Raw genomic sequence first — 25687 nt, 5'->3', positions numbered from 1 at the left:
TTTCTACCTGGAAATTAATGTCAAAATAAGAACAGAAGAATGGGTAGTAAGTTAGTGACCTTAATTCTGGTGCTTAACTTTTGAGTATTTGCCTTTATAGCCTTAACAGTGTTCTTTTTGCATAATTCACAGCAATCAGAGTCATAAATTCCAGGTTCTTCCACACACAGACCACAAAAGTGCATGCTTTCATGTTTCTCAGCTGAACAGCGAAGATTTTGGGTTGTATTGAAATTTAAACCAAAGAATGTTAATTTTAGTGTATGCATGAAGCACTTGCGGCTATTGTAGAAGAGACCCAAAATGTGCTATCAACCCAGATATCAGACAGAGCTTTCAAGAAACAGGACTTTGAATGTCTGAGTTTAAAAAAAAAAGAGGCAAGTGCAATAAGGAATGTTGAAAGATATTATAAATCCCTTCATCAGAGAGAAAGAGATAAAAATAACTCCGTAGCTAAAAAATATAATCTGTAGAAATCTTAATGAAGCCTAATGACTCATGTAAGCTGTTCTGTTAAATTTACTATCCTCAGTTTACAGATAAGAAATATGAAAACGAAGACCAATATTTTTGGTGCATAAAATTTTGCAACTTAATCCATATTTATTCATCTGAGTGTCGTGTCCTTAAATGTTAGTGAAAGAGGACTCAGAATTGAGTCCTTATTGCAAAGTGAGAATTAAACTGTCATGTAAAGGAGGGAGAAATTTGTGATGGAGAAAGAAAGACCCCCAGTCTGTCAGGCAGCTAATGATTAGTGACCCTAACAGGAGCTGGTTGAAAGCAGGATGCTGAAAGCTTTTTAAAAGGCCAGTCACCCATATGTCTTTCCCCTCTGGAAGAAGAATGTGTATTTCAACAGTTCTCAGTCAGTGTCAGTTTGGTCTTTCCTGTCTTCTGGAGCCGGCACTGGAATTCGCGTAGAGCAAGCAGGCATCCATCGGGTTTTAGTTCCTGTGTGCTTTATTTCTCTGGGCTTTAGCAGAGATGGTTGCATTACCAGGTATCCCTATTGATTTCTATTTAATATTTCATCAGATGACAATCTCAGTTTCAGGAATTTTGCTCTGTAATTTAGCTGAGTTAAGTAGAGTTTGCAACTCCAAGGATTTGTTTTAAACAACCTCTTAACAATTTTGATGTAATTTTCCCAATTCACACTGTGAAGATGCTATGATCGGCATTTTGGTCTCCCACATCAGGTTCTTACATTTCCTTTTTTTTTCTTCGGCATGCTCTACCTGTGTTCTATGTCGTTATTGTGTTGATGTTTTTTGGTAATTTGCTCTGAATTTGGCTTTCTCTCAAGTATCTATCTACTTAAGTCTTCACGCTGTCATGTAGGAGTGAGCAAGCAAAATTATCCATGTGGGAGATGCGCAGACTCAGCTCTGTCCTCATTGCGGACATTCAGCATTGAGGAATTTTATGGTCCCATCTTCATAGTCCATCCAATTTGGAGCAAGTCCCCATGTCCTTGTTTAAAATTTTATAGATATATAACAATTTATAACTACAGCATCTTGATGGACCGTATATATATACATAGGCAAATATTATAAAGTATGAACTTTTAAATTCCGTAGCAATATAAACAAACAAACAAGTATAAAAGCAGTGACCTTTTCTCAAATTTTAAGCTTGTTTTTGGCAGAAACTTCTCTAGCTGTCTTTGGAGTTACTTGCTTCTCTCACTTGGCATAAGATGCTAGACTTTCCCTGGGGAACCTGTTCTTCCACTTCTGATGGCTGCAGCAGTTGTCTTCACTGCCTGAGGGAAGTGTACATCCTTGGGAAGATGTTCAAGGTTGGATTCAAATCCTGGGTATGTAGGGATCATTGGTGCTATCTCTGAGAACACCTAATGAGGAGATCAGTGGTTCTTCAAAGTCAAAGAGCCTGGAGAACAATCTGTCCAGACACTGGATTGGTTCATGTTTCATACCCAGAAAGAAGACATAAGATTTTGACTAAGAGACTGTTGGCTGACACTGGTCAGAGGTAGGTCTACAAAGGTCGATTGTTCACCTTTATTTGCAAACATTTCATCCAAGACCTCCTGTTTTGAAATCATGACCCTTGAGACTCTCCAAAACAGCTGTGTCTGACTTTGTTGAGATACACAACATTTAATGATACTCACTTTGTTCCTGCCCAGGCTGATTCATAGAGAGGTGACATTGATTTACTCTTCAAATTGTTTCTCTTTATATCCTAGGATTTACCAGCTTCCTTTGTGCCATTATGTGATTTTGCCATGGAGTGAAGGCATATACCTTTTTAACTTGAACATTCCTTTACACCAAATGTCTATCAGAAGGGGAAGCACAAGACTCATGAGCTTCTCTTCATTTTTTCTTGAGAGTTGGGCAAGCTTTCCTCTCTTTTGTTAAACATCCCTGCAGGAACTCCTAACACCATAAGCAGAATCAGAAAGTGATGTCAACAGGGGCTCCTGGAACACTGCCCTTCTCCTTTGAAATAGGGTAGAGTAGAAGAACCATCTTTGAGCAAGTTGTGCTTCTGGAGTGTTCTTCAAGACACAAGAGCAGACTAAAATCTCTCATTCTTTTTTACGATTATGCAACTGTGTTATCACATTGCTCCTGCACATTAATATAGACAGATTTTTTTTTTGACTTAGATTTACTTGTTTCTTGTATAAATCAAGACCCTTCAATCATGATTCATTTTATTTATAGGGATATTTTGTGTCACTTCATATAATTCCACGGAATCAACTTGGTGGATATCCTCTACTACCAGCCAGAGATTGTCCCCTATCTCTTCAGTATCTGCAGAAAAAAATGCCTATCTTTCCAATTTTTGCCCCTGTGCTCTTGGTGTGGTGACCTAAAGTGCTGTTTTTCAGTGCCAAATCCTCCTCGTGCTGAACTTGACTCCATTTGGCAGTAGGCAGCGGCTCCCTGGATTACAATTTACCCACTTATCCTGGTTGGTGACATCCTGATAAACAACAGAAAAAATGCCAGTGACGTGTACAAGGTATGTTGAAATATGATGATGATTTATAGGATAAGATAGGACTTTTGATCAGCTTGTTTGAAGTGCCCTTGGCAATCACATCCATGTTCTATCATCATGTGAATGGTTTTCTACTGATGTTTGTGGAATGTTTTTGAGGATCCCAGAGTTTCTTCCCATCACGGGCTTGTTCCTCTTTATGTTGTAAGCTTGTCCTTTTAGCTTTGCTCAGATACTTTCCAAATCAATGACTTCTTGTTCCATCCTTCTTCTCTTAGTGGAATCAGCCTTGCAGTTACCTTAGTCAGGAAAGTAAAAGGAGATGGTAGCCCTTATGGACAGAATCTTGCTTACTGTATCTTTCAGAGTTTACCCTTCATTCTAAATACCTTCCTAAGTAGTGTCAGAATTGTTTCAGCTGGAAGAACAATTTCTATCAGCTGTTTCTATGCTACATTATTTCAGGGGTGAGCTGTCTGGCATACCTATGATATTATGTCTCTTGCACTATGACAAAAATTACTTGGATAAATGTGCTTGGACGTGCTGACAGTATGAGTGACACTTGACCACATATCTCAAAGAAAAAGTTATAGATAAGCTACCTCTCCTATGCTACTTTTCTATTCAATTATCCATTTCATTATGGTCTGTTTTCTATTTAATTTTTTAAATTTTATATATATGTATTTTAAAACTTATCTTCAATACCTGCTTTTTTGTCTAATATCTGACATTTCCAATCCTAGAATCGAAACAACACAATTTCTGAAACAACTGTAAGAGTTAGCCTTTCCTAATTCTGTCTTGCCTTTGCTTGCAGGTCACACTTGCCACAGCACACCATTCTATGAGCTGAATTTTCATTTCAATTGATTTTAATTTCAAAATTCTCGCTGTGACTGCAAATAGAATAATACTTGGGTGCTGTGTCCAACTAAACAGCTGCAGTCTTTTCAAACTCAAAGTGATTATTTAGTCTTTGCATCTTCATTTCTCTAACAATTTTTTCTGTGATTTATCCTTTTTAGCTCTTCTTTGTTTATCTTCTGCTCTGGTCTGCAAACTTTTGCAGAATGATTTTGTTTCTTACAAGCATAATGGATCTGCCCAAAGGCTGCTTTGATTTACATTTTACTTCAAATCTTTCTGCAATCTTTTATGTGATTTCCTGCAAATCCACTCTGATTGTATTTTGCAGACTTCTCTGTAGAGTCTTCTGTTTTGCCTCGCAATTGCATCTTTTTATGGATATACAGTTTAATACATATAAAGCAGCACACATCTCCTTTTTGAATTCTTATATGAAAGTGATATGTCTCCAACTTTGCTTTTCTGTAACTGAAGAATATTGTTTGTTTATTTAGGAATATAAGAAATATTCTTAGGAATATAAGAAAAACTTGACTTGTTTTGCCTCCATTTTTTAGTGTGCTTCCTTGAAGTGAGAGACATGCTGTAGCTGCTAATGGTTCCTCTAAAATTTCCTTTACTTGCTATCTTGTCTGCTACTTCTGTATCTATTCTATTGCCAGCACTACATGTTTTTCTGTGGTGGCAGTGAAAATGAACTGAAAATTGGGATTTACGAGTACAAGAAATCACTATTATACCTAAAGATAAGCTGATGCTGGGAAAGATCTATGTGTCCTCCTTCATCAGGTGGGTAGCACTGACTGAATGAAGCAAAAGCTGCTTTTGAATGCTTTTTACCAGATGTGTTATTTAGTGTTCATAGGTGTTATGTACTTAAAATGATCTCTGAAATTAAATGAGGAAGGAAATAAATGGAATATTTATACACCAAATTTAAAAGACAGAGGTTAAAAATTGGCTTATAATGCCCTGCTGTTTGGGAGTCCTTACATTCTTTTGAATTATTCAATGTGGTTTTTATGGAGGTATTCCAGAAAACTGCTTTCAGTTCTGAAATGACCGATCTCGTTATAATGGAGAGAAACTTGGCAAGCCTCAGATGTAATACAGCACAGAATACAGGTACAATACTTTCATACGAAGAAGATTTAATTAAATACTCTATTTCTAAAATCAACATAGCTGACAAATCCCCATTTTGTTTCGCTTATTGTTCAGCAAGAGAGAAAATGGAAACAGAAAGCAACAAGATCCAATTTGTTCATTTATCAACTGCAAAATCTTTTCTCCAAAATCTTTATGCTGCTTTGCTGTCCTTCCAGCAAATGTTTTGGTAAATTGCTGGAGAAAATGAAGACAAGAAAGTAAGATAACAGTTCTAGATGGATCTTTCCACATGGGAAATAAAACATTACAGTAACTCTAGTATAATCTGCAATAACTCCAAATATTACAGAAGTACAAAAAGAAAGCAACAACAGTAAGTGCCTCACAGGGTACTTCAGAGAAATTATAGCACTCTGGCTGAGAGAGCTGATAGCTGAAGGCAATTTAGATGTTCAAACTGACCAGTTTAATTTTAGATTTAGATTGCTCCATTAACAGGCATGTTTATTGATTGTGCAAGCAAAGTTTTTGGAGTGAGGCACACTTTCAGGAGACAGCCTTCAAAAATACGGATAGAAGTGTGACAATCACCCATAAGATAACCTTGTGCATAGGGAAATGTGTATTTAAATGATAGCCAGAAGACTGCTGTGACCACCATTTAGAGTCTACCTTGAGTGACTTTGCTATTTTATACAGTACTTGCTAGGGGGGAGACAGTGTATCTAGTTGTCTTAGAAATGTTTTTGCAAAATATTTTCTGAGTATTCTTTTTCATGAGGCAAATAGAATTTTCATGTAAATTATCAGATGATTATCTTCAGCAGCAAGTCATGGAGTGAAATTATGGTCTTAGAAAGCAAACCACAGCAATATTTAACATTTTCTGTAAAGACAAGTAGAACTTGCAGCTCAGGAGGGACTCATTCCTGCACCCATGCTTCTTTCCAGATCAATTTTGTTTTCAGGATTTCTGTACTCTAAAAACTCTGCACAGGCGATAGGATTTTGGCACAAACTGAAGGAGTAATCATTTTGATGAGTTTTAGTCATGCCTGGAGGCTGACTGCTAAGTAAGAGCCTCATCCAATTACCTTCTATTCAGAAGCATGAAGAGCCAAGGAAAAAGAATGTTGGATTTAGATACGGCAGTGCAGACACCCAAAACAACTCTCCCCTCCCTACAAGTAGAACTGGGGGCAACATCTCCTGCAGGAGTTGCCCAACAACCCTGAGCCTCCAAGAAACGCCCAAAGCTATGCAGATGGGGGGGGTTGGGTGGAGGTGTGAGAGGAGGACAGATGAAAGCTGCCAGCTCTTGGTGTTGTCATGCAAAAATGACAAAGGTAGAGCTGGTGGTGGGGAAGTAAAATTGCTGCAACCAGCAGGAACAGGAGAAGTTGCATGGAATGTGAGGCAGAATCTGTTACTGGGCCAGAACGTGGGGAGCAGGTATGTAAGTTGGCTCTCTTTCAATTGCAGAAAAGCATAGGTTACATTTTTTTAATATTGCTGGGAAACCAGGCAACACTAACAGTCACATGTGTACCCAAGGGATAACTAAAAATCATTCAGAATCAAAACAGAGACCAAAAAAACACAGTTAATCTTTTCAGCAGCAAACCTCATTATTTTTTACCCCGTGTCTGAATGTACCACATTCTTAATATAAATCTTTGTCACAGTATTAGGACAGATCATTTCTGTGCCTGCTGGAACTTCCCTGTCCTGAGGGTTCCTCCTTTTCTCTGTCAGTTTCTCAGGGGCTGGCCAGAGTGCTCGGCCCGCTGCCCACGGTGGCAGAGTGGGGTGACTTTGCCCCTGCATGAGTAGGCCAATCTCACTTCACTCAGGGCAGGGAGAGCAAGCATCATGCCTCTCCTCGACTGCAATTGCCATTCCTGTAACACAGCATAGAATCATTGAATCACAGAATGGCTTTGTTTGGAAGGGACCTCAAAGATCATCTAGTTCTAACCCCCCTACATCCAGCACAGAAATTGTGCATCTTGTGTGACTTGTGCAGTACACAAGCTTGCCTGTACTTGGTGGCAATTAGCTGCACAGCTGTAGCTCATTTGGACACACTGATTTGCCCGCTTCACCTCCAGGTGTGTGATTTGCCAGGCGTGCAGTCGTTAAGCAGGGCCCGCCTGGTTTGTAGGCATGATCTCTGGGCTGTGGTTGGTACGAGTGCTGTCGCTGATGGCTGGTGGCACATAAACTATCTGTCACTGACATGGGAGTTGTGGGAGGGCAGCCTGCACGCAGCAGGAGGTGCTGCAGAGAGAATTCCTTCCACCCTTCCATCCAACGCGCTGCAAGAATAGATCACCTACCAGCTTTAATGGAGCTTAAGTGATATAATGGAGTCCCTCGCTGGCCTGCAGACGGAGATAACGCCACTTTGATCCAGCACTGATTAAAACTGCTGGTCTGATGTTCGTTTACTGGTACAAAATAAATTTGTTACTACAGAAATAAAGTTGAAACCTAGAATTTGGCTTTGCAATCACATCTGAGATAAACGGAGTAAGGACTATAGGGCTGTTCTTTGGCATTTGTATTCAAAGATATCCTAAAGGCATGGAAGGGACTTTGACATCAAATTCTGTAATATTTTCAGGATATTACTGCATTTTGGGCCAAAAACAGAGTACTTGTTTGTCCTCTGAAACACAGGTCAAACATCTGGGGATCTGTAATTTAGCTGTTGTGTCCGTTTGCACTACTATTACAAGGTGACTGCTTTCTCCAGTTTTCGCATACGGTCTTCATTTTGGGAGGGTTGCTATGCTATTAAAAATAGTAATTCTTGTGTTGTAACTTTTTCTTACTTTCTGCTGAAAGTGTGATTCATTAGCATGATGGAAAGAAAAGTGGGTCCACAGATAATGCCACTGGGCAAGTTCCTGCTGTGTGCCCTGTTAGCTGCTTCTCTGCACGCCAGTGCCTGAGAACACATCAGGAGCATCCATAAACTAAGTGATCGCTTTCTGTACATGCCACATGGAGAAGTCAATATTTATACATCACACTTGATAGAATTCATTAAATATATTTTTCTAAATAACACTCTATATTACATATTCTTTGACTAATATTTGCCCACAGAAGAAGTATTTGTTGTATGAATTGAATACCTGGTTAAGAAGAATCAAATGAATACAACATATTTAATATTTATTTGATAGCACAACACAGTAGGCACAGGGGAGGTGAGAGAGAACACAAAAACAGGAGGAAGGAAAAGTGATTAAAAGGAATGGACAGAGCACAAAATATTTCCATATGACAATAGCGATTCTGAGAAAAATAAACTGCAAGACAGGCTCAGGAATTAGGATTTTAGGTTTTTAAAATTAAATATTTTAGGGAACGGATAATACTTAAGGAGGACTGTAAATGATCTGGTCCTGTAAGACCAGGACCATTCAGGCTCTTCATGTCTGGGACACTTTTTATCTTCACTGACATGTTCTTAGTCTGAGAAATCTTTATTTTTATTTTTTTTGTTGCTTTTGTGTGATGTAGCTGTAATGAGCAAAATTCATACTGCAACAAAGCTTAATAACAACAACAAAATGCTGACAATCTCGAAAGCTGTTAAAGCTCTCAGGAATACTTACTGGAGAATTTGGTTATGGAGAAATTGTACTGGGCAGCAGGATTTTGTGAGAAATTATGTTGCAGAATTTTGACAATGTTATTTGTACAGTATTTTTTTTCCTGAAAATAATGGTTTGTACTTGTAATTAAAATAATACTTTGCTCTGTTTTCTGATAACAGATTCCTTGAAAGCAAGTGGAAGTCACAGTTGTACAGAGGAAAGAGTTGGGCCATTTTTGTTACAATCTGAAATAAAGTCAAGTATAATCTACCAGCAACAAGATGCTGTGATATGTTTTACAACATATCACCCCAACACCAAGTGCTGTCCATGACTAACTCATACAAACATTTGCTGTAACAAGCTCTCCCCTTCTGTTTTTGGCATGTTGTTCTCATGGTTGGACAGTCTGTCTGTGCGTGGTCAGAGTTCAATGTTGAAAGTTATTTTAAAGTGATGGATTTTTGTCTTGTGCTTCACTTCTCTAACGCTTTTTTGGTGCTATCTCTTCCTTTCTTGGGAAGGATATATTAGGAAATGCCATAAGAATATGTTCCAACCATTTTAATTAATGGGAGATCAGAGTTACATACTGACAAACAGAACTGTATCATCTGGGATTCAGTATCTCTTTGTGGCAATAAGCTGATTCTCTGATAATACGGAAAGTTAAACTCATCCTTTTTCATTTGCCAAAGAAAATTCCTTTTTTTGTTGTTCCTAATAGCAGGTTCTCTGTGATAAAACAACGAAGAATACAAGGAGGGGCCAGAGCAGGGAATTAAAATCAACCGTTAAGATTGCAGGAATGACTGAATTATAATAGGGAAGGTATTGTTACCACCCTTAGTGCCTAGATAGTTCTTCTTGTAAAGAAGATAAGGCTTTTAAACAACAAAATATTTAGGAGCCCTGGCAGAAAGGTGCTAAAACCACATGTACAGGAGGACAGAAGCTGCTCTCACATAGCAGCCATCTTGTTCCACCGCTTCATGGTCATTCAATTTGCTTTCTCAGCTTTTGTCTTAAAGTTAAGGCAGTCAGAGTTGGAAAAAAAAAATCAGAGATGTTCCTCTGACATATTTCTAGGGCTGCACACCTAAAAAAAAATATCTGTTTATCACTTCTGCAATTACTGTGAAATAGGAAAGGACCTTGGAAGGGTCACGCATCTATAAAACCGACAAAAATGTTCTCTCTGGAGAAATAGTTATTTGCCCCCTGGTGGTGAATTAATTTTTAAAAATATTAAAAGGCACTTTTAGGAAGTTTATTTGACATTAAAAAGAGATCTTAGTTGCTTTGGCAAATACAAGTAAAAGTAATATGCTAAACGATAAGAAATGTATAAAGCATAATTAAGGAAAATCCTGTTATGAACAAGCTTTGTTGATCTTTGATAGCTACGGCAGAATAGAACAAAAGGAATCAATCTTGCTATCCAAGAATGGCATGAGATCTTCTGTATTTCAAAATATGTTTCTTATTTTTTTTTAGTTTCTGGGTTTAACACAAATACCTTGAAAATTTACTGAGATGAGAATACTGAGAATACCTGATCTCCAGCACTCTTAATTATGGGCTGAGATTATTGTATTAATGTACAGTATCTTTAGATATACCACATGCTGGAGATTAGAAGTATCATCTGTACAGTCAGAGCTCTCATTCTGGGACACCAGTAATAACATTCCCTCAAAGGAAATATTAAAAGACCTGTATCTTCCTCTAAAAATTGTCTTGGGGTTTTCAGATGGAGTATCTCCATACATGAATAGAGCACTAGGATATTGTTCTTGGAAGAGTAATAACAAAATTGACATGGAAGTCATCCACTTTCAGTTTAAGCCACAAATCATTTTGAAAGATGCTGAGAATATCTTATTTTAAAAGATGGTATAAGCCTTCTAGTCACTGATTTTGTTTGGTCTTCTAATTCTTGTGCCTCCTGAACTTCTTCCCAAGATAGTATTTCCCCAGGTTGAAGTTCTTCTGGAAAATATGTATTAAAATACAATGATGTACTACTGCTAAGTCATACAGCAAGACATTATGCAGTTGTGGTGGAAAAAGGCCATTTATAATGATCCAACTTTTCATATGTTGGCTTACACTACTAGGATATGCTGGCATTCGGAAGATGAAACTTTTTTTCTGTCTCACAGTCTGTGATTACCTTGTATGTTGTTAATGTGCCTTCAGATAGCTTTTTGATTTGGAAAACATCATGACACAGAATTGCACACTCAGACAGGGACTGTTTTGGTACAGGCACTAATGATGTAATATAAGGGGGGGAAAGAAAAAAAAAAAGAGTAATATAGTTAAAAGAGAGGGCTGAGCTGCCCAGACCAGGCATTAAATAGCTATTTCCTAAATAATACTCTTTCATGTCTGATGGACCGTAATAGAGTCAGCTTTCAGTTTTTAGCTGTGTTGCTTTTGTTTCTCTTTCCATTCCCACATTTCTTTCTCATTACTTTGACTTATGTCTGGCCTAAGGTAACAGCTGGTCCACACAAATGGCATATTCCTTACAAATATTTCAGTGGGCAGTATTGCTATAAAGTGATTCTACTCCCCCCCCTTTTTCCCACTTCCATGTTGGATGTTATCTTTCCTCATTCTCCACCCTATTCTGACTCATGTCTCCATGGTTGCACTCCAGACTGGATCTGAGAAATGATCTGGCTTTAAAAAATACATTCTGTAAGAAGCCCACCGGCAGATTGCTGGTCTGGCAGGGCAGAGCACTCAGAAACACCTCAGAACATGTTTACTGCCTCCTCTCTTCTCTTGCAGAGCAATTACTTTGCTCTTGCAGAACCCTATCTTCCAGTGCAAGTCCTCCAGCTCTCCTGCCAGCTGCGAAGGAAAATTCCTGCCCCCGCTCCACTTAGCCCACTGCTTGGGGAACAGCTTGCGTTGAGCTCTCAGAGTAGAGTTATACAAAGGTTTTATTTCCAGTGGGAAAGCCAGTTTAAGCCAGGCAGTTTCCTGCCTGCTATGCCCTCTTGTTCTGGCTCCTTCATCACAGCTCACTGTGCCCTTGATTGTGCCGATGCAGCTGTTTCTGGGCTGTGCTGTAAATTGGATCACTGAAATAAATCTGAGTTTTTCTGTGCGTGTGTGTATATACATGTGTGTGAACAGCTTTTTATTTTTTTTTGAACCTGGATCATTTCAGCCATTTGATTTATAATGTGGCCCACAAAGAGGTGAATTAGCACAGCACAGAGGTGGGAACCAGCAGCAGGGCTGGGGGAGTGCGCAGGAAACCCTTCAGCCAGCTTTGTTAGCATAGAAACTACTGGCACTGTGCAGAACCTACAGAGCACCTAAAGTAAAAACAAAAAAAAGTAAACAGCCAGGAGAGAAAACTGGAAAAGACCACAGAACAGCCAAATTTTTGAACTGCTGGAGATAAGGTGTATCTTTAGGAAAGAAAAAAAAAAAAAAGGATGATAAGCTCTTTGCATGAGTTGTCTTCTGCTCATTGGAGACACCAAAACAGCAGCTGTTTGGCCATGCAGAATATGACTGTGTGAATCCTGCTGGGCTTTAAAGTATGTTGGTCTTTCAGTGGTGTTAAAAACAGTCATAATAATGGTTTCATGCCTCAGGCCTTGTGTCCTGCTGTCAATTAGCATCGGAACATAGATTTATTTAAACAAATGATATTCCTGTATGTTTCTCACTCTTATGGCTTGCTAAGGAGAGCCGATATGGTGATACCTACCTGTGTGTGTGCAGGCAGAGAAACCTCATGGCAGAGAACACAAACACTGCACTTGCCTTCACAGCTCCCAGCATTGTTAAAATAAAGAAGCTGCCCAGCTGGGGAGACTGCATGCAGAATATGGTGTGCAATAACAAACCTTTCTCTGGTGCTCCAGCCATTTAAATATCAGATATGTAGTGGGAAAAAACATAATAATACGTCCCAGCATGAATAGCTTGGGACCACAATGAAAAAGTTGTATGCCATTTTCTACATTCTTCACTACATGTGTCAGTTCACATACCAAGATTTAGCATGGTCATCACACTTGGAAGTCTTGGCCCATGTCACTGGAAATTTCTGACATATGCTGTTTCAGGCTCACAGGGAAGGCAACCATTGCTGAATCAGTGTATGTTTGCTTGGCATTTCAAGGTTCTCTTCAAAACCAGGAGAGAGAATTGATTCTAATTTAATCACATACTTTGTGTTGTGGAAGTCTGGTGTGACTTGGATTAATTGAAGTTCTGAAGAAGGGGGAAGGTCTCAGTGAGTCATCGAGACAAAACTGACCACTTATGGCCGAAACAAGAAAATAGAAAAATGAGAAGAGACTGACACTAATATGGTGGTACTTCAAGTATCATACTAGATCCACTTCACTGGGGAGGCTTAGAAACTTATCAGGCAAAATGAAGCACCTAATGGCAGGTAGAGAATGAAGCAGAAAGGAAGGAGAGTTTAGAAAGAAAATACTAAGGGTATGGAGTATTGTTCATCTCACATTAAAAAAAAAATCTTTAACCTCGTTTAAAAAACATACCAGCTTGTGCTCTCCATTTGTCGGTTTTGGAGGTACTTTGCATCTTTAAGCTTTGTGCTACATCCTCAGGGTAACTTTTTAAACAAAAGCCGGTATTTTCATGTAATAAAGCTGGAGGCTTGAAAGCAAGAAGAGCATAGGCAAACTATGCAGCAAAGGGAATTTAAGCTATGAGTGTGTGCAAAAAAAGAGCAGATGAAGAAAATAATTAAGAGGAAAGAAATCAATCAACAACAGATTCAGTTACTCCTGCAAAGCAAAACAACCAGTAAATTAACTTGCCTATGACTTTCTCATGACTCTGTGATTCTCTGCAAAAGGATTGTTTTTTTGGCTCTGTGATCAATTGAAAGAAGCATTTTTTTTAAGATGGTCAGAACTAACAGTTAAGTGCTCCTTTTTGAGAAGAGTGAATTAAAAAAAGAGCCTCCATCAGATGTTGTTTAAATTATTGTTTCCTGGCAAGCGGGCTTAGGTGTCTCTTCAGAAAACAGAGCCAGAGGCAGAATCATGAAGCTAACAGCCCAGAGGGCGTGCATATGGGATATGGAAACACTAGTTTAAATATCAATCTAATTAATATTTAAGTAGTTTATTCAAAGGGGAACGGTTTCAACAGAAGACAATGTTTGAGACTGTATGCGTTGGAAAATGATAGTCACAGAATGTGGTAAGGGTTATGATACATACGACAGGACGTGAGCATGTGTATTTTCTATGGTTCCACAGATTCAAGCCCTTATTCTGAGTTAGGCAGGGTGTATTTCTAAAGCTGCCTCTCACTGTTCCTGCACAGTGCTCAGAGCAGTGCTGTGTCATAGAGAGGTTTAAGTGGTGCCTGTCTCCTCTTGTGTGAGGTTAGACACCGGTCAGATTGGCAGTTAGGATTTCTGTAAACCGGAAGAGTATTTCCTGAACTTGATTCAGAGAACCAAGGACGTTTCCAGGATGACTGAAACTGGTGCCTTTTCTCAACTGGTCATTAAGGAGGCCTGGATCCGAGGGCCTGTGCGTGTTCTGAGGGGCCCGCCTGCGCGTGCGACAACGGAGCAAGAGACTCAACGCGGCCGACGGCTATCGCGGAGCCACGAAGCCTCGTCCGCGATCAGTTTAAGCAGGGAAAGCACGAGAAGCCCGGAGGGGGGAAGGGCAGCCGCTAGGAGCGTGCACCGCAGCGATTTCGGGCTGCGGAAAACGCGCCCCGAGGGCTCGGGCTCGTACCCGGCCCGCGGACGCGCAGCGCAGCGCAGCGCCCCGAGGGGCGGCGGGCCGGGCCGCACCGCGCTCTCCCGGCTCTCTCCTCCCGCAGCGCCAGCGCGCCCCGCCGCTCGCGGGCCCACTGGAAAAGAGAAGCAGGAGGCGGAGAAAGGCCGAGGCAGGAAGGGGAGGGGGAAGGGCCGCGACACCCAGCCCCCACGCCCGGCCTGCGCCAGCACCGCCGTTGCCGGGGCAGCCGACGTCAGGCGCAGCCGAGGCGGCGATTGGCCCGGGCGAGGCGCTCCCGACGGGGCCGAGCCCGCCCGCTTCCCTCAGCGCCCAGCGGCTGCCGGCGCCGCGCCGCCTCAGCTGCGCCCGCCCGGCCACGTCCGCGCCGGGGCCATGGGCTGCCCGCTGCTGCGGCTGCTGCTGCTGGCGCTGCTGGCGCCCCGCGGCCGCGCCTGGGACAGCGGCGACCTGGAGCTGTTCGACCTGGTGGAGGAGGTGCCGCGCAACTTCTACGACTTCCTGGGGGTGCAGCAGGTGAGCGCGGCCCCGCGGCCCGCAGCGCTCCTGGAGCGCGACCCGGGCGCTCCGCGCGGCCCGAACGCGGCCGGCTCCCCTCCCCCACCGCCCGCTCCGGACTCCCGCGCGGCCGCCGGCGCTGTCACGGCGCGCCGCTGCCCGGCCCGGCCCCGCCGCCCCCGGCCGTGCCCGCGCCGCCTGTTGCTCCTCCGCCTCTCGTGCCTGCGGGCCGGCCGGCTCGCGGACTCCCGGCCCCGCGCGCCCCGCGCCCCGCCGTCCCTCGCCTCTCGCCGCTCTGCGCGGCTGCCGCTTCTCTGTGTGACGCTGCGCACCGCCGCGGGCTGCAGCTCCCGCTTTCCTTCGCGCGTGCCGTGCGGAGGGCTGCGGCCCTTTCCCGTGGCGGCGGCTCGTTCCTCCGGTTGGTTTCCGTGCTCAGGTGGTCTCGCTAGGAACGCCCGCTCCAACATTCCTATCCCAGGTTTCCCAGTTCCGCTGCCCCTTGACATCCCCAAGTCGTGTCCTTTGTCTTGGGCCTCACTTGATGCCCTCCCTCGTCTTCTGGGCGCTCCGCTCCGCGTGCACCTCACTGCGTCTCACCGCAGTGACCTGTCCTCCTGTCGGCGTGCATCTCCTCAAGAGTTAAATACGGATTCTTTAGAACATTTACTTCACCGGTCCCCAAGAGGCATTTCATGCCTGGTATCTCACCTATATCTCTGTATCTTGTGAGTGATGCTGCTGGTCAAATAGCTTCCTTGGCAGCTGACGGCCCGGTCTGATGCAGTCCTTGCAGTTATTGAGGAAAAATCACAGTGTCTTCAGGTGTGTTTCTTTAGGGCTGTGCCTGCAAGGAGAAGGTGGGGTTTGCATCATGTAGGGGTCATGTTCTGGGAACTGCCAGCTGTGGTTGTCAGGAGATGCAGTCACTTCCATCTCTTTCTTAAGCATCTGGCATTAAATACTGTGGAATATCATCATTTGTACAGCACAGCAAACATTGTTGCACAAGGCTTACTTTCATGGGCCTAAAGATGCGGGGTTTAATTTCTCACTGGTGACAGGTGACAGGATGAGGGGAAATGGGCTTAAGTTGTGCCAGGGTACGTTTAGGTTGGATATCAGGAAAAACTTCTTTACAGAAAGGGTTGTGAAGCACTGGAATAGGCTCCCCAGGGAGGTGGTTGAGTCACCATCCCTGGGTGTGTTTAAAAACCATTTGAATGTGGTGCTCAGGGACATGATTTAGTGGAGGGTTGTTAGAGTAGTATGGTGAGGTCGTGGTTGGACTTGATCTTTAAGGTCTTTTCCGACCTGAGTGATTCTATGATTCTATGAAAGGCATTTTTACTGTTTAGATAATGTCTGAGGCTGAAAAGGTACCAGGCACAGTAAGATTGAAAAAATATAACGTTACTTTTAGTCAGAGGATTCTCTGCTACTTTGCACTTCTGCTCAGGCTTTATAGGATGGTAGAAGATCTTAATGAAGAACTTGAATCTCCTGCAGTGTATAATTAGGAAAAAAGTTGTGAATGTGCAAGCCGAACTGAAGGGAGGTTTTGTTAGTCACAAGAATGGGCTGTTTGACCATGTGTCATGGCATCCTGAGCTCATGACACACTGTGTTTTGTGGGTGTTGTTGAATACCCCTGTGGTTACTGTAATAGAGTATGCAGTGTCAATGCTGAGCATTAATAGAAATTGGTGAGTGCTGAAAGGAGCTGAGGAACTGTATAGGTTTACAGATCCTTGCATGTTTTATCTTCTGCTCCTGTTGCTTGCTTCTCCAGTGCTGCCGGGTCCCAGTGCTTTAGACAAGGACTTGAAGCAGGGTTCTGTCTACTCTGGTTTGCACTGATGTGTTGGAACACTGCAGTAGTTGGAGTTATATGGGGAAGGTGGCTGGTCCTGTAGTGGGGTCCGGGAGTGCACAAATCTTGGGTATCCTGCCATGGATGCCTTAAAACAGAGCTGTTTTAAACATATTACAAAACATAATGTCTCTGTGTGCATGTTTCTTGAGGTTCTCTGCTGTTTTAAAATCTGATTTAGTGGACCTTACTGGTTATTTCGTATGTCACTGTTAGGAGTTGGTATGCCACAGGATACAATACCCAGAATATTTTGTAGTTCTGGTGTTGGTGGCTGTGTTCCCATATGCTCAGGTGTTCATCTCGGGACTCAGCACAGTGGGGACAGAGACTGTGAATATAGCCTTTGTGACTGGCCTTTGGATTGTTTCTTGATCTCTCATTCATCAGTTATTATTATTTCCCCCTCTTTGTGTTCTTTACCTTGTACTGTCTTGGTAATCCTTTCTACCTCCGTGTATTCATGGGAGAGGGAGGCTCCAAGCAACATATAAGTTCTGTGTCTAAGTTGCAGATATTGGACCATACTTACGAACAGCAGTGTACCAGGGTGCTGCATTTCTCTAGATGTGTCACCTTCTGGCTTGGAAGAAAATATAAGGAATAACTCTAATACATCTGTAAGGCATTAAAGCAGCTTAGCCCTTGATAGGGGAATTGTGGTGCTGGCATTTGTTGTACTTCATGTCTTACACATCGCATGCAGTGTCTGAAGCTGATGTTGACCTCATCTGACAAGGTAAGGAAAGCACTGCAGCTCTCTTGCCTCTGGCTGCTGGATTTTCCCCTGGAATTGAAGAGAAGTAGTGACTTCTGTTGCAAGTCTCTGCTCACTGAACTAAGAGTTCTGCATGTTGCCAAATTACCTGGAAGCCTCACGGCATTGACGGGTAACTGCGATCCAGCACTGACAGCGTTAGGTCCAAATGCTGCTGGTGTGTTTTCCAACATCAGTGGCTGAGATGGAGGATCATCTGATGAAAATAATTTTTATTCTGAAAGTGGAGTGACAGAGGATGAGTAAGGCTTTAACTGTCTCAGTTATTCCAGTAACTTCTGTTAGCGCTTGACCTCAAGCTGAGTTTGGCTGAGAAATCTACAGGTGCTCAAAGGATGGTGAAATTGGAAGGAACCTCTGGAGAAGGTACTCGCCAGGCCCCAGGCTGAGTACCTGGATTATGAAGTTTCTGATTATTATACAAGGACTCAATCTATTTGTTAAGCCACTGTATCTAATAATAATGTAACATAAATAGCAGACAGTTAAATTGTTACACTTTTATTACCTCTGTTTTGAACAATTCTTGAATTGTTTCACCTTCATATTTCTTCGGTTGTTCTAAAATCGATGATGTGATTTACTTGAGTGGCACATTTAAAATGTTACCGTTGTAAAGAAGCTTGACCTAGTAAAATGTGGAGATTAAGTTAACCTTTGATGTAGAGAGAAGCTTACATTTCCATGTCCCCCAGTTGGTTACTGAATTTGTGTCCAAATGGGGAAAAGAGAATCAAACTCTTGACAGATCGGATGTAATAAACACTTTGGTAATCACTTCAGCATGGCCAGTTTCACACTGACAAAAGGATGAGGACCAGAGAAGTTTTCATACTAAAACTCAGGGGAAGTTGCTGAATTAACCAGAGGCTATGCAGACTTGGTAACAAAATCACCTTGTTACCTGAGAATGAGAACGTACAAAAATGATGTCAACTTTTTGGGAAATCTGGGGAACTATGAACTTGTATGGAGCTATAAGCACAGATCAAGTTAATTCTGTCATCTCTTGCAGCTTTTGCTGGCCGGTGCTTGCATAAATATGGTATGCTCTTGGTGAATCACTTTGGTGTCAGCTGAGCCTCTCAACTTTGTGCTGAAGTATGCTGTTGATTAGAACTGTTTATATGGCATCTGCTCCTTTACTGGTTTTGGCTTGCAGTAAGGGAAGGTGCTACAGGCCTCTGATGCCTTGTAAAAGTTTGTGATATAGTTCTACAGTACAAGAGTTTTGATCAAAAAGTTTTTGGGAAATGTTGCTTGTTTGTGTTAACAATACTGCAGCATGCTGATTCAGTGAAGATGTGTTAAAGAACACATGAGCTGTGTTGCTAGGATTGGCCAGTGCAGAGCAGTGTGTTCTGTCTCAGCCAGACCAAGGAATTCCTGAATAAGGTATGGCGGCTGCTGGGAATCAGGTAGGGGAGCAGGTTTGTATTGGAAGTGTGCAGGGCCAGTGTGAAAGCAAACACAACGCTCCTCCAAGCGTCCTTTGATGCAGAAGGGAAGTCCCTGGCATCTCAGATTCCCGAGGAAGAGCTAGCATGTGACTTGCCAGCCAACAGATAAATGTATAATCCCTTAAAATGTTGAGAGGCCTTTTCTTTAATGTTCGTATCTTTCTTGTATGATTTGAATTTATTTTGACAAATCTAAATTATTCTTGTGGCTTTACTGGAAAAGCTGAGAGCGTTGTATCCACATTGCTGCCAGACTGTGGATCTGCTAGATGACAGCGTGGCACAGGCACAGCTTCGTGTACAGAACCTAACTGTGGTCCTTTCGCCTGTGAACCACAAGTATGCAATTGACTCCAGAAACTGCTAGATGTGGGGAGTGAGGCCTCGGGTTTCTTTGGCTGTTGGAAGCCACAGTGTCTCCAGACGAGATGGTGGCGCTGGGCTTGTAGGCCCTGCAAAGACCTGGAACAGAAGAGCTGTGTTACCTCAGCAAGCAGTGCAGTCTGGCAGAGCTGTGTCTGCAGAATGCCCGCCTGCTGCCGGGGAGCTGATGCCCGTTCTGTTTGCATTGCAGGGAGTTCTGTTGTTGAACTCGTTCCAGACTGGCCATGTGGATTTGGTGCCTGTTTGCGTTGAAGTGTGCTGGTTGTGCTCCTAGCATGCATCTCACAGTTCAGTTCTAGCTGAAGGGAAATCGCGTCTCCAGGACTGCTTCCTGATGCACAGTCAGTGGGAACAATAAAAAAGTTAGCTTTACATGCTAAGAAATTGAGGTAGATGCACCTTTGAGACTATCATCCATGGCTTGTACTGAATTTTCTCTCTTGGCATTGCTTTCTAAAAACCTTACCAGAAATGAGCCCCATGACAAATTATATGGCTTTTATCATATTACCAGGCACACGATAGAGTGCAGTATCTATTCAAGGAATGCTTTCAATCCCTCAGCAAAACCTATCTGCACAGCCTTCTGTCTCCCCAAGCTTGCAAGGTGCACACCAGCAGGACAGGGGATGGGAATGAGGAGAGAGAGCCCAGAAACTGAGCAGTGTGCTTCTTCCTAGTGAGAAGATGCATCGCACTCCTGAGATTTGTTTTTTTTCTATCACTCAAGGCTGTTCCCTTCCCTGATGCTTTTTAAGGGTGACAAACATGGGTGTGGTGCTAATAAAGTCATCTGTTAGTAAAGTCATGTTTCAGAGCAAAGCTAGATTTGTAGTACTGATTCAGTCTTCCAAGTAGTGGAAGTATTTGATCTACTAAGAACTTTATACTCCTACAGTTATGGCGTGACTTTCTGAGATAATTGTGTCAAAACTATGAGCTTTAGGGTTTTCTTACTTTGTTTTGTAAGATTATTTTGTCTTTGCATGACAGCACTGTGACTTCTGCAAGTCTCTTGCCATGATGTGCCATGGGGCAGCTTGATGTCTCACTATTGTACTTGAGGAATGAAAATTGTTTGGCAGATGAAACATGTCTAATGGGCCAGATTCTTGATTCAGAAACCTGTTAAAATAATCTTATTTTCTGTTCTGTGTTCAAAATATATATTAGGGAGGCCTAATGGCTTTGGAAAGCTTAGACTTAATGCACTTTTCATCATGGAATTGGAGTTCTGTGTCCAAAAGAGAAAAGAAAGATATATTTCATCACCCCTATTGCTCTGTCAGAAATAACTTCTGCTTGGAAGAATTGCCCTAGAGAACCAGTTGTGACAACTGTGCTAAGATTTGTAACTGAGGATGATGCAAGATATGGAGTTTTGTATTTATTTATGTTTAAACAGCACTAAACTCCCAGGTAAGCTGCTGCTGCTTGATGCCATCATTCTGTGAGTGCATTCACATGGTTTTGTGAGTAACATTCACTGATGTTTGTTGTTCACAATCAAAATACTTAAAAATGATTCAGACATCTAGGCTTGTGGAACTTGTTTCCAGTAAATGCATTTACTGTATTGTCTTCTAACTTTCTGCTTGAATATTGTTGAAGGAAATCTGTTCTGTTGTACTGTTATTTTGGCTTTGATTGCTGCTTGTTGGCTGCTTTCTTAAAGACACCAAAGTGTTTCAGAATTTACCATTGGAGGTAGTTTTAAACATTTACTCTTGACTTTCCCTGGCAACTCATTTTCTTTTTGGCTCTGTCGAGAAACGGATGCATTGCAGCAGCAAACGGCTGTGCTTGGGAACTGAGGGAGCTAACAGAATGCAGAGTGCTGTGAGAGGGGTGAAATAAGGAGAGCTTATTTGCTTATTAATTTTGTCTGCAACAGCAGTAATGTTGGAGCTGCTTCTCTCTTACTCTCTATACTTTCCACTTTTCTAGTCCTTTAGTGTGTAGCCATAATAGCTTGGTTTTCAAATTGCAGGAATAAAAAATGGGCTAGTTTAGCTCCTCAAAGTTCTGCATTTTATTAACTATTCATTGAAGGGAACAACCAATTTCTTGTTGAGGATAACCTGTGGAGGCCTCTGCTGCTTGTAGAATGTTTTATGCTTGTTCTGAATTCTGCTCCTTTGCTGGAGTTCTCCTGTATGTGCCTGTGTTGGCATCTAAACCAGAGCCATTTTGCAGTGAAAACAGTGAACGTGTTTTTCTGACTGGCTCTAGAGAAAAGTATGGTTTTAAGGGAGAGTTTAGAGGTATATGTGATTCCACTTCAACTTCAGTACCTGGCCAAATTTTAAACGATCATTTGGCATTTAAAAATGTCCTTTGAATGAATCCGTGCTCCTGATGCTGTCGGCAGAGCTGCTAACAAAGAGCACTGATGCTGCCGCACAGCTGAGCCAGGGGGAATGGGAGCGTGAGCAATGACAAAGGGGTTTTCTTCTGTGAGAACAGGTCTGATGTGAAAAGAAATAAACGGAGGAAATAAATGTATACCTGAAATTAATGTATACCTGAAATGTTGCTTGTTTTCCACGGTAGTCCATTTCTTGTAGTGGACTATGAAATTCATGCAGCATTTGAAAGCCTTCAGTTTTGCTTTTGATTTGTTTGTGAGTGTTCTTGTTTTTACGTAGCACTATGCTGTGCCAGTTAAAAGCTTGGTTTTTTTGTTTTTTTTTTTTCAATGTTGGATTCCTGAAAAGTTACGTGTGTGTATGTGCGTGTGTATATATGTGTATTCTCTGAAGCTTGAAATTATTTTTTTCATAAATTACAAGGAGATTGCTTTTTTTTTGTTTTTTTTTTTTTCCCCTCAGTTCTGTTTGCTTGACTGTCAGCCTTCTTTGGATGTTACAGCTCTGTATAAAAGTGATTTGTAAACAATCCTAATGCATGTAGCAATACAGTTCTACAATCGGCGGTCAGAACGTAGCACTTTACAGAAGGATTTGTAGCAGGATGTTGGAAGTTACTGGGCTCTCATCCAACAGATTGCTTAGGTGTAAGTTTCTTGAATGACTTGGCTCTCAGACCTTAGAAGCTGCTTGTCTTAGTGTCAAGCAGACAAGTGGTGAAATGAGAGTAGAAGAGAATAAATATAGTCTCTCATCTCTGCTAAATCTGAAGTTCTTTCTTCTCAGTATTAATCTGGTGCTGCTGGAAAAAAAATCAGAAGACACGTAGAAGCTGCTGAAATAATGTCACTCTTCAGTCTTTCTCTGACTAAGGAGTGAAGGAAGAACTAATATCCATGGGCTATAATTCTGGAATGCTGCTGTCTCAACATGAAGTGCTTTTGCTTGTTGAAGAAGCATTCAGTGCTGATAAGCAGATGAGAAAGCTGTGAGTAGCCTTACTGCACTGAGATGAGTAGTTCTTCTTTAAGGGGCAGTAATTGTTATTGTAGAATCATTTAGATTGAAAGGGACTCCTAAAATCAAGTCCAGCTGTCATTTAGCACTACCTGTCCACCAGGAAAGCATGTCCCTTAGTGCCACATCCATGTCTCACTTAGCCCTGGCACGTTTTATGAATGAGTTTGTAGCCTAATCAGTGTTTTAGTACATTTCAAACTGATTCAGACTAATAATCACCACTTCATAGACAGTGATTAATTCATATAGTGTTATCATATGGAACATATATGCTCTGACAGCAGTGCAAAGAGCTGTAGGCTATTTAAAGCTTTGTGACAGTTTATTACTAATTGTTTTATTGTGCCTTGTGTCTAATTGTAATGTTACAGCAAAAAGTCTGTGTAGGAGCTTCTTCTCATTTCTACAAATTATTCAAAATCTTCTTCAGTGGGAATATAAAATCTCAAGCTCTTTGTAAGATGTTTAAAAATTCTGAATAAAATAGTTTTCCAATACAAACGTATCTGTTTGTTGAGTACAAAATATTTCTGTGAGTTTGTAATGTGTGTTGTTTGTAGTTTGTTCCTTTTGTTCTTTTTTGTACTCCAGTACTTTTTCAACACTACAAACAAACAGCAACATTCAAAACAAAACAAAAAAACTCAAATGCTGGACTGTATCAGTTGAAATGCAGCTGGAAGGTGTCAGACAGTCAATTGTGTTTTGCTGTTTACAGTGGTGAGGAAAGAACAAACCTCTTCCATACGTAAGTTATACTTCACTTTTAAATACAGGATATAACTGGCTTGTGTTCAGGTTCAGATACACAGAACAGAGTTCCATGCTGTAATCCGTTTAGTAAATCTTACTGGCTGCTGTGTTAATACTCAGTGCTTAACCAGAAAGCTGTGTTAATTCTGCACACAAAACCCGCTTTCCTTCTGGACAGGTAGAGCTGCCAGCACAAAATTCTGCTCTGTAAGCATGGCCTGGTTGTACTTCCAGTGAAACCAGCGCACTCAGTCTGGCATTCCCTCACTAGTGCCTGCCTAAAATGCATATGTCGCCTATGGACTCTGAGATTTAACTGGGTGCTCTCCTGTTCATGTCATCACTTAACGTATTGAGCACAGCCCATCCCAGCAGAACACCTTTCAGCTGTCTTTGTATCTACCCTGAAGGCCATTGAGCCTTGCTTTTTGTATTCTGTTCATTAATGTTCTATTTCTAAGACGCTTTCCTCTCATCCTGAAACAAGTAGGTTTCTTGGATGATCTGTAGTGTGCAACATTGTCAGAACCATTCTCAAAATTGGTCCGTCCCATGCCTGCTGGACCCTCTCCCCATCCTTTTACTGTTGTATGTGCAGGGTTCTGACGGGTCAGTAGAGCTCTATAATTTTTTTTGGCTGTGTATTCAACTGATTCTATGGGAACAAGCACGTAAGCTACCAAATTGCTGGTTCACTTGTCATTCACTTGAAGAATGTGTGGTTTTCTTGTTCTGCTGATGCTCATGTGTGATGAAGCATTTTCTCTCAGAGGCACAGGCCTTTAACTAGGGTATTCTGAAGGATACTAACACTGCCTCTCTAACATCAGTCTTGGACAGTAGCTCTCTTTTTAGAAGGTAAAAGGGAGGTCTTGGCTTTGTAATGTTTAGTTTCAGGATTATGCAGAGTTGTTCTCCTCCCCACTCCCTTTTGAGTGATGATACCTTTATACTTTGCTAATTCTATGGTTTTATCAACTTAGTCCTCAGCAAGCTCCTTATTGCAATGTGCTGAACTTTATCTGTTTGGATGCAATGAGATTACTTTACTCAGCTTCTACTGTGATACTGCCACTTACTAGCAGTGTTGTTAATTGTTATTGCTGGCTTAAGTAAGAACTTGGTTTTGTTCTTATTTTTTTGATGTTATAAATCACTGTGGAAACATCAATTTTTGTGTTTTTTATCAAATGCTACCATTGAACTGCTTAAGAAAAAGGCACAAGACAATTTTATGGTGTAATATCATTTCTGCAAGTTTCTAATACTTACCAAGATAAGCCTTGCACCAGGCAATTGGTTGAAGTGCATGAACTTTAAGTTAGCGTATTGAAGCTAACAGATGTATTGGGTAAAGTATTTCAGGGGTTTGGTACAGTTCTGCAACAAACAATCAGTTTTCTCTATCTGCCAAATAAGGTTAAACAATGTATTGTTCGGGGAGTTGATTATAACGCGGGATAAACTCATGCTTGCTGGTATTACCTAAAATAATGAAGCCCTGGATGTGGTCCTGCCCTTTGCTTCCATTCTGTTTGCGCACCTTGACTAATATCAAGAGATGCAAATCTGAGGGAGACTTGGCTCTTTGTTATCATCTGCATCGGTGCACTGAGAGGTTGAGAGCCCCAAAGAGCAATAATTAGTATTGGGTAATGAAAGACTAAATTGGGCTACATTTTCTGGGATGTCAGTTTTGTAGGTACTCTGTATTTGGTGCAGAGTTCAGATGGCCTTAAGGTCAGACGAATTCAGAGGGGAGGAGTTGATGGTGAATGTTCTCTAGTTTGAGCTATGATAATAGTTGGACCTAGGATTGTCCTTAGTAGGCTCCAATTTGTCACAGTGTGACAGCAAATTGAAATATGTAAGTGTAATTAAACATTATTTAGTATTGCAGCTGATCTTTATCACACATGCATTAGCTTTATCTCAATTTTGTGGTAAGGCTATGATGTTGAATTCCATCAGGTTGAAATTGTAAGCTGGAGTTGAGTGTATTTAAATACAAAATGTTTGAGTAATACTGCATTCTCCCTATAAAAGGGATCGATTTAGATTTAGAGAGAAATACACTTGATGTGAAAATCCTACCTTAATAAGGAGGCTTTGATCCTGAACCATGATGTTTTAAAGATTGCAGTGCGAAATATTTCTTTGTGTTTGTTTGAATTTGTTCCTGAAAATAAGAAATGGAATAGAAAT

General features: G+C 41.6%; 1 protein-coding gene across 1 annotated transcript in view; it reads left to right on the top strand.

The window, feature by feature from the left end:
* Positions 1-14662: 14662 nt before the first annotated feature.
* DNAJC1 (DnaJ heat shock protein family (Hsp40) member C1) overlaps positions 14663-25687 on the top strand; it is a 97939-nt gene continuing 86914 nt past the window's right edge. The window contains exon 1 of the mRNA XM_031614451.2: positions 14663-14866. Coding sequence (XP_031470311.2) covers positions 14726-14866 — 141 coding nt within the window. The 5' untranslated portion in view covers positions 14663-14725. The remainder of the gene's footprint in view (positions 14867-25687) is intronic.

The sequence above is a fragment of the Phasianus colchicus genome, chromosome 6, assembly GCF_987193195.1.
Source record: "Phasianus colchicus chromosome 6, bPhaCol1.hap1.1, whole genome shotgun sequence".
NCBI lineage: Eukaryota > Metazoa > Chordata > Aves > Galliformes > Phasianidae > Phasianus > Phasianus colchicus.
The sequence above is the reverse complement of the archived record's forward strand: the minus strand, read 5'-3'. Positions and strand labels throughout refer to the sequence as shown.